Source organism: Hyperolius riggenbachi, chromosome 11, assembly GCF_040937935.1.
Source record: "Hyperolius riggenbachi isolate aHypRig1 chromosome 11, aHypRig1.pri, whole genome shotgun sequence".
NCBI lineage: Eukaryota > Metazoa > Chordata > Amphibia > Anura > Hyperoliidae > Hyperolius > Hyperolius riggenbachi.
This window is the reverse complement of record NC_090656.1, coordinates 231,746,436-231,758,689: the sequence shown is the minus strand read 5'-3', so window position 1 is coordinate 231,758,689 and position 12,254 is coordinate 231,746,436. Positions and strand designations below refer to the sequence as shown.

The 12,254-nt window shown below is 43.2% G+C and overlaps 1 protein-coding gene across 1 annotated transcript in view; it reads left to right on the top strand.

The window, feature by feature from the left end:
* The first annotated feature begins 1,893 nt into the window (after positions 1-1,893).
* Positions 1,894-12,254, top strand: part of LOC137537966 (glutamic acid-rich protein-like) — a 156,254-nt gene continuing 145,893 nt past the window's right edge. The window contains exons 1-4 of the mRNA XM_068259889.1: positions 1,894-1,899; positions 5,497-5,556; positions 6,580-6,595; positions 8,945-9,030. Coding sequence (XP_068115990.1) covers positions 1,894-1,899; positions 5,497-5,556; positions 6,580-6,595; positions 8,945-9,030 — 168 coding nt within the window. The remainder of the gene's footprint in view (positions 1,900-5,496; positions 5,557-6,579; positions 6,596-8,944; positions 9,031-12,254) is intronic.

Genomic DNA, 12,254 nt, shown 5'->3' with positions numbered 1-12,254 from the left:
GGGTAGGGCTAGGGGAGTGTTCTGTGTGAGAGTAGAGAGAAGCTAGGTCATAGGAATCACCAGGGGCTGTCTTAGGGTTAGGCGAGATTTAGGGTTAGGCACCACCAGAGGGGGTAGGGTTAGGCACCACCGGGGGGGGGGTCTTAGGGTTAGGCACCACCAAGGAGGGGTTAGGCACCACCAGTGGAGGGTTCTGTGTGAGAGTAGAGAGACGTTAGGTCATAGTAATCACTTTTTTTGGCTATATTGAGAGCGCTTTTATAGCCCAACAAATTTTGCCTATAACAGGTCATGCTTTTTATAAACTAAAACTACTACTCATCTATATCAAGAGCTCTTTTCAAATGTACGTCCCCCCCCCCCCCCCCAATAATGTCAGAAACACCTGATAGGCTGTATGCTTGTTCAGGGTCTATCGTTAAAAGTATCAGAGGCAGAGGATCAGCAGGACTGCCAGGCAACTGGTATTGCTTAAAAGGAAATTAATATGGCAGCCTCCATATACCTCTCACTACAGTTCTCCTTTAATCAACACCTGAGCCTGAAGCCTCCTAGACATGCAGATAACCCAATGCTAAGCTGATCCTTTGGTGCCCTTGTTGGCCAAGATTATAGCATGTGTAGAGCTTCCCCACAACATCGTTTAGGCCTCTTTCACAGTGGGACGTTGCGTTTTGATGCAACATTAAAGTCGCAAAGCAAACTAACAACGCAATGTCCCAAAAATGTCACAACGCACTCTATGCCCCGTTATCGTCGCATACAGTAGAGCATACAGGCAATGAAAAGTATGCTTCCAGGTCATTACTGAGCATGTGCAAACAGTCCAACGCAGCTAATAACGTGTATAACGCACAGCATGCAGCACTTTCTAATAACGCTACACGTTACACACAAACGTAACGTGTGCACTGTGAATGTCGCACAGACTTAGTATTGCTGTGCGTTAGTCCACGTTAAAATATTTTCTAACGTGCGTCTTTAATGTCGCACTGTGAAAGAGGCCTTAGCAATCCAGCATTCCAGATCACTAACGATGATTAACGATGAACCTGTCATGCTCTATACAAGCCTGTGGGGGGCAGGAAGCCATGTGCCAATATAACACTGCTTTAAAAAGTTACCAAGTCTGTATGTTGATCTCAGATGTGTATACATATTTATTTATTTATTTTTCCTTTATCTTGTTTTTTTGGTTTTCAGGGTAAGAATTAAAAGGTGGTAAGTACCTAGAAATGGGATTCTTCAGGATAGGACAATTGATCTGGTTACAGCAGACCGAGACCTTATTTATCCTTAGGTACTTAAAGGACACCTGAAGTGAGAGTGATATGGAGGCTTCCATATTTGTTTCCTTTTAAACAATACCAGTTGCCTTGGCTGATGATCTCTTTGGCTGCAGTGGTGTCTGAAACACACCTACAACAAGCATCACAATTCAGTCAGGGCACCTGATCTATCTGCATGCTTGTTCTGGGTCCATGGCTTAAAGGGTTAGAGACAGAGGATCAGCAGGACTGCCAGGCAATGTGCATTGTTTAAAAGGAAATAAATATGGCATCCTCCATATTGAAGCAGGTAGTTTCTGTGCACCAGGCGCCGCCATAGCATTAATGCTGTACTGAGTGGGGCGCGTGAGGGTAATTCAGGGTTACAATGACCGCCGGGCCTCAAATGACACCTCCCTCCGAGTTGTAATGACTAGGAGGGGAAACGGCAGTAAATGCCGCCGGGGATATGAGTGGCAGCAGGAAGAGACGTGGTGCAGCTCACCCTGCGCCTAGCACACAGGCGGCGTACTAATACATACGCCTCCATATCCCTCTTACAGTAGTTCAGGCCTCCTTTAAGATCCAAATAAAGCTTTTTCTGCATACACCAATCACATCTGCAATGGAGGTAAGGGCTTCACTTGAGCAGCATTATTGTTATATTTGTTGTGTGTGTGGTGTGTGTGTGGTGTGTGTGTGTGGTGTGTGTTTGTGTGTGTGTGTAGTGTGTGTGTGGAGTGTGTGTGTGTGTGTGTGGTGTGTGTGTGTGTGTATATAGTGTGTGTGTGTGTGTGTGTGTGCGTGCAGTGTGTGTGCGTGTGTGTGTGCGGTGTGTGTGGTGTGGTGTGTGCAGTGTGTGTGTGTGTGTGTGTGCGGTGTGTGTGGTGTGTGCAGTGTGTGTGGTGTGGTGTGTGTGTGTGTGTGTGTGTGTGGTGTGGTGTGTGCAGTGTGTGTGTGTGTGTGTGCGTGCAGTGTGTGTGTGTGTGTGTGCGCGGTGGGTGTGGTGTGGTGTGTGCAGTGTGTGTGTGTGTGTGTGTGCGGTGTGTGTGGTGTGGTGTGTGCAGTGTGTGTGGTGTGTGTGTGTGTGGTGTGGTATGTGCAGTGTGTGTGGTGTGGTGTGTGTGTGTGTGTGTGTGTGTGTGTGGTGTGGTGTGTGTGTGCGGTGTGGTGTGGTGTGTTTGTGTGTGTGCGGTGTGGTGTGTGTGTGTGTGTGTGGTGTGTGTATAGTGTGTGTGTGGTGTGTGTGTGTGTGCGGTGTGGTGTGTGTGTGCGTGGTGTGTGTATAGTGTGTGTGTGGTGTGGTGTGTGTGTGTGTGGTGTGGTGTGTGCAGTGTGTGTGGTGTGGTGTGTGTGTGTGTGTGTGTGGTGTGTGTGTGTGCGTGGTGTGTGTGGTGTGTGTGTGGTGTGTGTGTGTGTGTGTGTGTGTGTGTGTGTGGTGTGGTGTGGTGTGTGTGGTGTGTGTGTGTGTGTGGTGTGGTGTGGTGTGTGTGTGTGTGCGTGGTGTGTGTATAGTGTGTGTGTGGTGTGTGGTGTGTGTGTGTGTGTGCGGTGTGTGTGTGTGTGTGTGTGTGTGTGCGCATAACACTCAGACATGCATATTATCTTTTTTATTTTGGCATTATTTTTTTAGTGCAATTTTTAAGTTTTTGATAAGTTTGGTCGGCCATTTGAGGCAAGGCCTTTAAAGCGGACCTGAACTCAGAACCTCTCTGCTTTAAAAGATAAGCAACAGCATAATAACTTTCAAAGAGAAACATTTCTTTGTTACAGCTGATACATATCCTGCAATAAATCTGCAGTGTGTCTACTTCCTGCTTCCATGGCCATGGGAGCTGAGAGATCAAATTACACTTGTGATTACTTGAAGATGAGGGGGGATTAGACAGGCTAAATTCTCTAAAAACACACAGGGTGCCTTTCTCTGTTTTCCTTGTGTCCTGTGCAAGAGTTCAGATCCACTTTAAAGTGTTTCAGCAGTCCATAATCATGACTTACAAAAGCAATATCAATAATTAGATTTTGCGTTGTTATTGTGAAATAATTACAATAAAATAATTATTAATTGATATTATTTTTATTTTAGCACCTCCTAGAAAGGTAAGATTTGTTTTTTTTCGTTTTTTGTTTTTGAAGGGGGGGGGGGGGGGGGGTGTACAAAGGTTTTTAGGGTGTGTGCTGCCCCAGATCCTGTCAAGTTAGGCCGCTTTCACACTGTGCGTTGGCTTTTTTCTTTTTTTTTTGGCGTGCAACGGTCGCATTGTACTGCAACACAGAACAGCCTTTGGGGATTTCTGCGTTGATACGCGGTAATCCCCGTTCTGCCCTCAGGCCAAGCAGGAAGTGGTGCTCTCTTGTGCCTCACTGGGGCATGCTGGGGCACTGCCCCTCCCACCCCCTCCCCCGGGAATCACTGTGCCTCCCTTGAGTGCCCCCTTGCTCAGTAACATACAGTTGCCAGGATCCAGCAGCATACGGTGAACAGAATGGGGTCTGTAAAAAAAAAACTCCCCATGTCAGTGTAGGCATTAAAGTGGTCTGAAACTCTGACATAACATTCAATAAAAATGTGTTTTTCTACTTTTTAATATTCATACAGTTATCCTATTTACTTTTCTGCACAAGTAATATTGTCTGTCTGCTTTTTATTATACATTAAAATCTTCTAATGAGTTGTTCTGAGCTCTGTGTGTGCCTGAAGCAGAGAAAGCTTCTCAGAAGGTGTTTTTTACTTGCTACACACACATGTATCAACATTGCAATGTAAACAAAAATACTGTTATCTCCAGTTTGGATGCGGATTTGAAGCTGAATAGCAGGACAAAGTGTTTTGTTTAACCATTTCAGTGATGTTATGCTAAAAACATGTTCTGGTATAGTAGGTTTAAAGCTGTGAGGAATCTTTAAGAGTTGAGTAGAAATGCTGACTTTCAGACCACTTTAAAGGACACCCGAGGCGAAAATAAACTAATTAAATAAACAATTGTATCTATCTTCCTTCTCCTAACAATGACTTTTTAAGTTATTCCACAGTTATATTTTATGAATAAATCTACTTTTTAAGTTTTAACCGTTTTATTGTTTTTGCTCAATGACACATTCATTGAAGTACCATATATACTCGCAAGCAAGCCGACCCGCATATAAGCCGACCCCCCAACTTTTACCTGGAAAACCAGGAAAAAATGATTGACCCTCATATAAGCCGGGGGTAGGAAATCCTGGCTGCGTGATCCCCCAGTGTGTCCCAGTATAGCTAGTATAGTGCCCAGTATGGGTAGGTAGTGCAACAGTATAGCTAGTAAAGTGCCCAGTATAGCTAGTATAGTGCCCAGTATAGCTAGTATAGTGCCCAGTATGTGTAGGTAGTGCCCCAGTATAGCTAGTAAAGTGGCCAGTATAGCTAGTATAGTGGCCAGTATGGGTAGGTAGTGCCTCAGTATAGCTAGTAAAGTGCCCAGTATAGCTAGTATAGTGCCCAGTATAGCTAGTATAGTGCCCAGTATGTGTAGGTAGTGCCCCAGTATAGCTAGTAAAGTGGCCAGTATAGCTAGTATAGTGGCCAGTATGGGTAGATAGTGCCCCAGTATAGCTAGTATAGTGCCCCAGTTTAGCTAGTATAGTGCCCAGTATAGCTAGTATAGTGCCCAGTATAGGTAGGTAGTGCCCAGTATTGTGCCCCAGTATGGGTAAGTAGTGCCGCGGACCACATGACTCGCAAGCAAGCCGACCCCCCAACTTTTGGCCCACTTTTTGGGGGTAAAAAATTCGGCTTTCTTGTGAGTATATACGGTAAGCCAGAGCTAAAATCTATGAACTATTGATCCTTTTTATCTCTTTCCTGCTCTCAGAAGCCATTTTCTACCAGGAAAGTATTTTATAGTTGGAATTTCTTATCAGTGAGGGTCACACTGTAGTCACTTCCTGTCTCGAGTCAGGACTGAGTCAGCCACTTACATACCTGATATTAAACTCTTTCAGGCAGAGAAAGAAAAAAAGGAACACAGCATAGTTATTTGTGTGCTAGGCACTGAACATGTCTATCTCATCAAGTCACATATCACCTCGGGTATCCTTTAAGTAAACCAAGGGTCTTACCTATTTGCCATAAATACCTCACAATCCTTGCAAGATCCCTTGTAATTAATGTATCTGGATGACACCCATATTTGCAAAAAATCTCTCTACCTCCTTCTGAATTGTATGTTTTAATATTGTCAATCAACAGGAAGAGAGTCTGAAGAAGGCTTACAAGCTGAAGCTGGAGCTGAAGCTGGAGCCACCACTGGTTACGTTACAAAATAAGATAATTATATATATATATATATATATATATATATATATATATATATATATATATATATATATATATATATACCGTATATATATATATATATATATATATATATAGATAGATATATATAGATATATATATATATATATATAGATATATATATATATCTATATATATATTATTTTTTTGGGGGGTTGTAACTTATAATACTAATAATAATAATAATAATAATATTGCTAAAAATTTAAAATGTTTAAAAATAGGCAATAATAAAATAAAAACATAAACGTAATAAGTGACTTCAAATTAACCTGAAATGAAAATAAATTTGTTGATTACTCTTTGGTACCTGTAGAGGTAACATAAAAAAATGTCAAAAAACAAACATATCAATATTTTAGGTACCATATATTAAACATAACCACCTTCAGAATAATCTTAGAATGACAAAATTCATATAACATAGATACAGGGGCGTAACTAGGAATCGCCGGGCCCCCCTGCAGAAATTCTGAGTGGGTCCCCCCTCCCCCCGGGCCCGCTCAAGACCGTTTTTGGGTGGCTGGAGGGGTCGCAGCATGAGGGGAGAGCTTGGTGGCACGTCGGTGGGGAGGGGGTAGGGCCCCCACCTCACCTCGGGCTCTCCCCTCTGCGCTCCCCTCAAGCATTGAATAGTGTGGGTATGCAGGCGGCGGGGCAGTGGCAGATACATACCTTCCATGCCTTCCACGGATGTTCCTCTCTCTAGCTTCTGACGCGACTTCCTGTATAAACAGGAAGTCGTGTCAGACACTAGAGGGAGAAACAGCCGCGCTGGAGCGCACATAAGGTATGTTGTCCCCCCCCGCGAGATCATGGGCTGCATCCCCTATTGTTACGCCCATACATAGATATAACAATGAGAAGCACAAACACGTTTGGTGATGGTAGCACTTTTTTTTAGCATTGTAACTTTTATTTGAAAAAGACCAAAGAGTTGTTTTTGTATTTAGTTATTGTTTATTTTCTACACTACAGGATAAAGATAAAAAAGGTAAGAGATTGTTCTTCAGGTTTCAAAGAGAAAAATATCCTGGAGACTGATTCATGATTTATTTATTTAATTATTTTATAAGTTAGAAAAGTGTTTATAAAACATCTCTGAAACGTTATATTATTATTATTTATACAGAAGAAAAACAGTATAGTCCCAGCTCCTTGGATCTGCCCCCCCTACAATCAGCACAAACCCATTATGTTTTGTTAGCGCTATGTTTGTTCCACTATGGCTACCAATGAAATGGGAAATTCTGCTTAAAGAGGCACTAAAGGGGTGAAAAATTGTAAAATTTAAAATATGTGCAAACATAGACAAATAGGAATTACGTTTTTTTTCCAGAGTAAAATGATCCATAAATTACTTTTCTCCTATGTTGCTATCACTAACGGTAGACAGCAGAAATCTGACAGAAGCGACAGGTTTTGGACTAGTCCATCTCTTCATAGGGGATTCTCAGCAAGACTTATTTTTTGTAAAGATATTCCCTAAAAAGAATTTAAACAATGATGCTGGCCAGCCTCCCTGCTCACTACACAGTTTTTTGGCAGTTGGACGTAGCAACTGCCATTCACTAAGTGCTTTTGAAAATAAGTAAATCTCTGAAAATTCCCCATGAAGAGATGGAATAGTCCAAAACCTGTCGCTTCTGTCAGATTTCTACTACCTACTGTAAGTGACAGCAACATAGGAGAAAAATAATTTATGGCTCATTTTACTCTGGAAAAAACGTACTTCTTATTTGTCTATGTTTGCACATATTTTACATTTTACATTTTTTTCGCCATACTGCCCCTTTACGAATGACTTATTCACATTCAAATCCTTGCACAATCTGGGCCCTGGATACCTGAAGGACTTGTTGTTGCAACTGCATCACACCCCCCACAATCTTAGATCAAAAGGATTTAATAACTTGGTCACCCCCAAAGTCCACCTCAAAACCTTTGAGGGCAGAGCCTTCTGTCATGCTGCCCCTATCCTTTGGCACTCCCTGCCACACCCAATCAGGACATCTCCATCCCTGGAAGCATTTAAGTCCAAACTGAAAATCCACCTCTTTAGCCTGCATATATATGAACACCTGACTATTTCATCATTAACACAGTCCTGCTTTCAACCCTGTATTGATCTGAGACATACCTATGTGCTGTGAGTCCTATGGGAGAAAAACACTTTACAGATGTTATTGTATTGCATTGTATTGTATATGTGCTGCAAAAAATAAGATGTTTTTCTGCTTTGGTTTTGAAGATAATAGCACTTATTTTTTCCCTGACAATAACATCACCCAGCCCCTGTACAATAGCCTATGGGCATGAAACGGGTATGGTTGGGTAGTGCTGTGTGTGTGCTCATTTGTGCTGCAAAAAAATCATCATTCGGTATTTTATAGTTTTTGAGATACAGTAGAGTTTTGGATATTCGGAATTCCACTAACCAGCAGTCTCAACCAGCCTGCACAAATCACATGAGTTATTTATCAACTTATTGATAAACATAACCTTTCAGCACATTTACAAGCAAAATAATCACTCAAAGTAAGTTGTCCTGCTTAACTTCATTTCAATCTTCCTTTTCTTACCTTAATTATATTATATTTTTGCTTTGTGGAAGCTTAAAAATGTAACATAGATAAGGTGAAAACAAAGGAAAACAGGTGAAAAAGCTTTGTGAATCATGTCCGATGTGTGTATGCGGTGTATGTGTGTGTTTATACATTGGGCTTGATTAAGAAAAGCGTGATAACTGATAGCACGGCCGTGCTATTCAGTACCACGAGATGGTTTGCATGCGTAAAGGCTTACGCCCACGTGCTAAATGAAGGTTTGTGCATGATCACTTGTGCTTTCACGTGCAAACTCGTGGGGGGCGTAAACCTTTACCCGTGCAAACCTTTGCACGTGTCATATCACGTGGTAACGGCATAGCACGGCCGTGCTATCAGTTATCACGCTTTTGTGAATCACGCCTAGTGTGTCACATGAGGCTGACCTGAATGGCCGGATTTGAGGCAAGGCCACAAAGGCCATGGCCAAGGGCATCAGGAAGTAATGGGCTGGAAGTGGGCTGGGAACACCAAAGCAGTTTCTCTGCCAAACATGTAGTCACAAACCCAATCCGTGGCTGCCTTGCTTCCACTGGTCCTGCGCTCCTCCCATCCTGTGCTGTGCTCGCTCCAAGGCCCGAGGTTGGTGACAGTGGGCCTTGGGCGGTAAGATCTACAAATCCAGCCCTGCTAACCTGGCATTGTTTTCAGAATCAAATAGTCTTTGACTCAGTGTACCTACGTGTATTGTTTCTGCTCATCTCTGACACCCTATTTGCTCATATTTCTCAACCCAGATCCTGTCGCCCCACTTCCGCTGCCGCTGCCTGACACCACAACGCAGGGCATCCACATACCTGTCACCACCACGGCAGAGCATAAAGTGAGTACTGCATTGTGGCTTAATATTAATCACTGGACTAAAGAGGAATAAGATTTGTATTTTATACCTTTTAAAGAAGAAACCTCAAATGCCTATAAATGTCTTCATTACACTGCCGTGGGTGAGCCGTAGAGATGACCCGAACATTAAAGGGATACTGTAGGGGGGTCGGGGGAAAATGAGCTGAACTTACCCGGGGCTTCTAATGGTCCCCCGCAGACATCCTGTGTTGGCGCAGCCACTCACCGATGCTCTGGCCCTGCCTCCAGTTCACTTCTGGAATTTCTGACTTTAAAGTCAGAAAACCACTGCGCCTGCACGCCCGTGTCCTCGCTCCCGCTGATGTCACCAGGAGTGTACTGCGCAGACACAGACCATACTGGGCCTGCGCTGTGCGCTCTTGATGACATCAGCGGGATCGAGGACACGGCAACGCAGGCGCAGTGGTTTTCAGACTTTACAGTCTGAAATTCCAGAAGTGAACCGGAGACGGGGCCGGAGCATCGGTGAGTGGCTGCGCCAACACAGGATGTCTGCGGGGGACCGTTAGAAGCCCCGGGTAAGTTCAACTCATTTTCCCCTGACCCCCCTACAGTATCCCTTTAAATTTTCGGTTCGTGAGCACGAGTTTGCCGTAAAGGTTCGCAAAAGTGCGAACAGCCTAAGACTTCAATGGGCAGGCAAATTCTAAAACCTCTAGATTTTAGAATTTGGAAATTCAAAAACGGAGACTGCACACAAAGGGCTTTAGCTGTATTAGTGAGCATGTAGAGGCACATACACAACATGTTTCGGGCGCAGCCCTTCCTCAGGTGTGCCACACCCTTCACCAGTGACACCTAAATACCTTCCCACACACAGGAAGTCATGTGACAATCACATGACCCAAAGAAGCAGATACAAACATATCAATTAACCATTAAGGGAACTACACCAAAGGTGTCTACCCCAATAAGAACTGAGGAGTAGGACACCCAGACATAGTCGATTTATATAGTAATTCTTTCAATAGCAATATAATTTCATCATATTTAACGATACCAATCTTGGAAAGTCCTTTTATAAACATTCTGCGCAATCCATTTCATCCTAGGAGAAAAACATCATAGAAAACATCTTAAGCTCAAATTTTCGTTTAGGCCATTAGGGCATACATAGTCAAATTTTCTTATCCATTTAGCCTCACACTGCAGCAGCAGTTTCTTTCGATTGCCACCTCTCAGGAGCTTTGGCACATCCTCAACCACAAACCAACGCAATTGACTTGCTCTATGGTGAGATTGTAGGAAGTGCCTGGACACCGAGGTTTCATACTCTTTTTTACCCATAGCAAAGTTTGTAACATCTCGCTTATGCTCCTGTATCCGCTCCTTCACTGGTCTCTCAGTCTTCCCAATGTAAACATACCCACAGGGGCACTTGAGCCCGTACACCACATACGAGCTCAAGCAGGAAAACCTGCCCCTGATGGGCATACTGGACCCAGTGGAAGGATGAGAGACACGCGTACGTACGAAAAGGGCGTCGGGAAAAAAGGGCGCGTGGTATAAACGATAAATGGAAATATCGTTTATAGAAATTATTGTGTAGAATTTCGTTTATAAATAGTGATTTAAAAATGTATAAATCACTAAATAATGTGTATGAGATCGGCAATTCTTAAAACGTTAATCTTCCCTGTTTGTAAAGTGAAACTTATATTTTCGTTTATTAAAAACCCTCCCTGTACCTATCCCTAACCCCTAGACCCCCTATTGGTGCCTAAACCTAAGACCCCCCTGTTGGTGCCTAACCCTAAGACCCCCCTGTTGGTGCCTAACCCTAAGACCCCCCTGTTGGTGCCTAACCCTAAGACCCCCCTGTTAGTGCCTAACCCTAAGACCCCCCTGTTGGTGCCTAAACCTAAGACCCCCCTGTTAGTGCCTAAACCTAAGACCCCCCTGTAGGTGCCTAAACCTAAGACCCCCCTGTTGGTGCCTAAACCTAAAACCCCCTATGGATAATAATGTTTTACAGACATGAATAAATAAAGAATGTAAAGAAAAAAAATGTAAATTATTTTTTTGGGTGGATAATAATGTGTTAGAAATGTTTTAGAAATAGTGATTTATTATCTTCATAAACGTTATTCGTCACGGGCTCATTTTGTAAACTTAAATCATCACAAACATAGTTATAAATCCTTAAAAATCTCCGGGCGCCGTTATAAATCCTTAAAAATCTCCGGCGCCTTATTTTCCCCGTTCAGCGCCCATTAAACGATATTTATAATGAAAGTGAATGGGGCGCCCTTTTTGTCCACTTGTCTCATGCGCCCAAATCTACTGCTTCCGAGAGACACTGTTGCCCTTAATGATGGCTCCACAACAGTTGCAGCCTAAACAGGGGAATGTGCCTTTCCTGGCACTAAGGGTCATTTCTTTCTTTTTAACAAGGATATCAGATTTGCATACCCAATCCTTTATTGTTTTACCCCTGCGGTAAGCAAACACGGGAGGGTCAGTGAACAATCTTCCAAACATCTTATCCTGTTCAAGGATAGGCCAAAATTTCCGCACCACTGAACGAATTCGTTCAGACAGATAGCCATAGTTGCACACAAAGGGCAACCGATCCGAGACTCGTTTTTCCTTAGGCAACAATAAATCCTCTCTGGCCATAGATCTCACTTCCCCACTGATCTTTTGAAGAGCACGTCCATCGTAACCCTTTTGAGACATTTTTTTAATCAAACCCTCTGCGGCAATGTCATAATCTTCGATTATCGGTACGCAATAGATTGTTTCGCTCCGTAGGTTTATATCAAAAACCTACGGAGCGAAACAATCTATTGCGTACCGCTAGTTTTCATGCGACTACGGTGAAAAAGGGCATTCCAAAGGGTCAGTTTTTAAGGGCCCGGCGCATTTCGACAAAAATCGAAGGTTATGACATTGCCGCAGAGGGTTTGATTAAAAAAAAGTCTCAATAGGGTTACGATGGACGTGCTCTTCGAAAGATCAGTGGGTAAGTGAGATCTATGGCCAGAGAGGATTTATTGTTGCCTAAGGAAAAACGAGTCTCGGATCGGTTGCCCTTTGTGTGCAACTATGGCTATCTGTCTGAACGAATTTGTTCAGTGGTGCGGAAATTTTGGCCTATCCTTGAACAGGATAAGATGTTTGGAAGATTGTTCACTGACCCTCCCGTGTTTGCTTACCGCAGGGGTAAAACAATAAAGGATT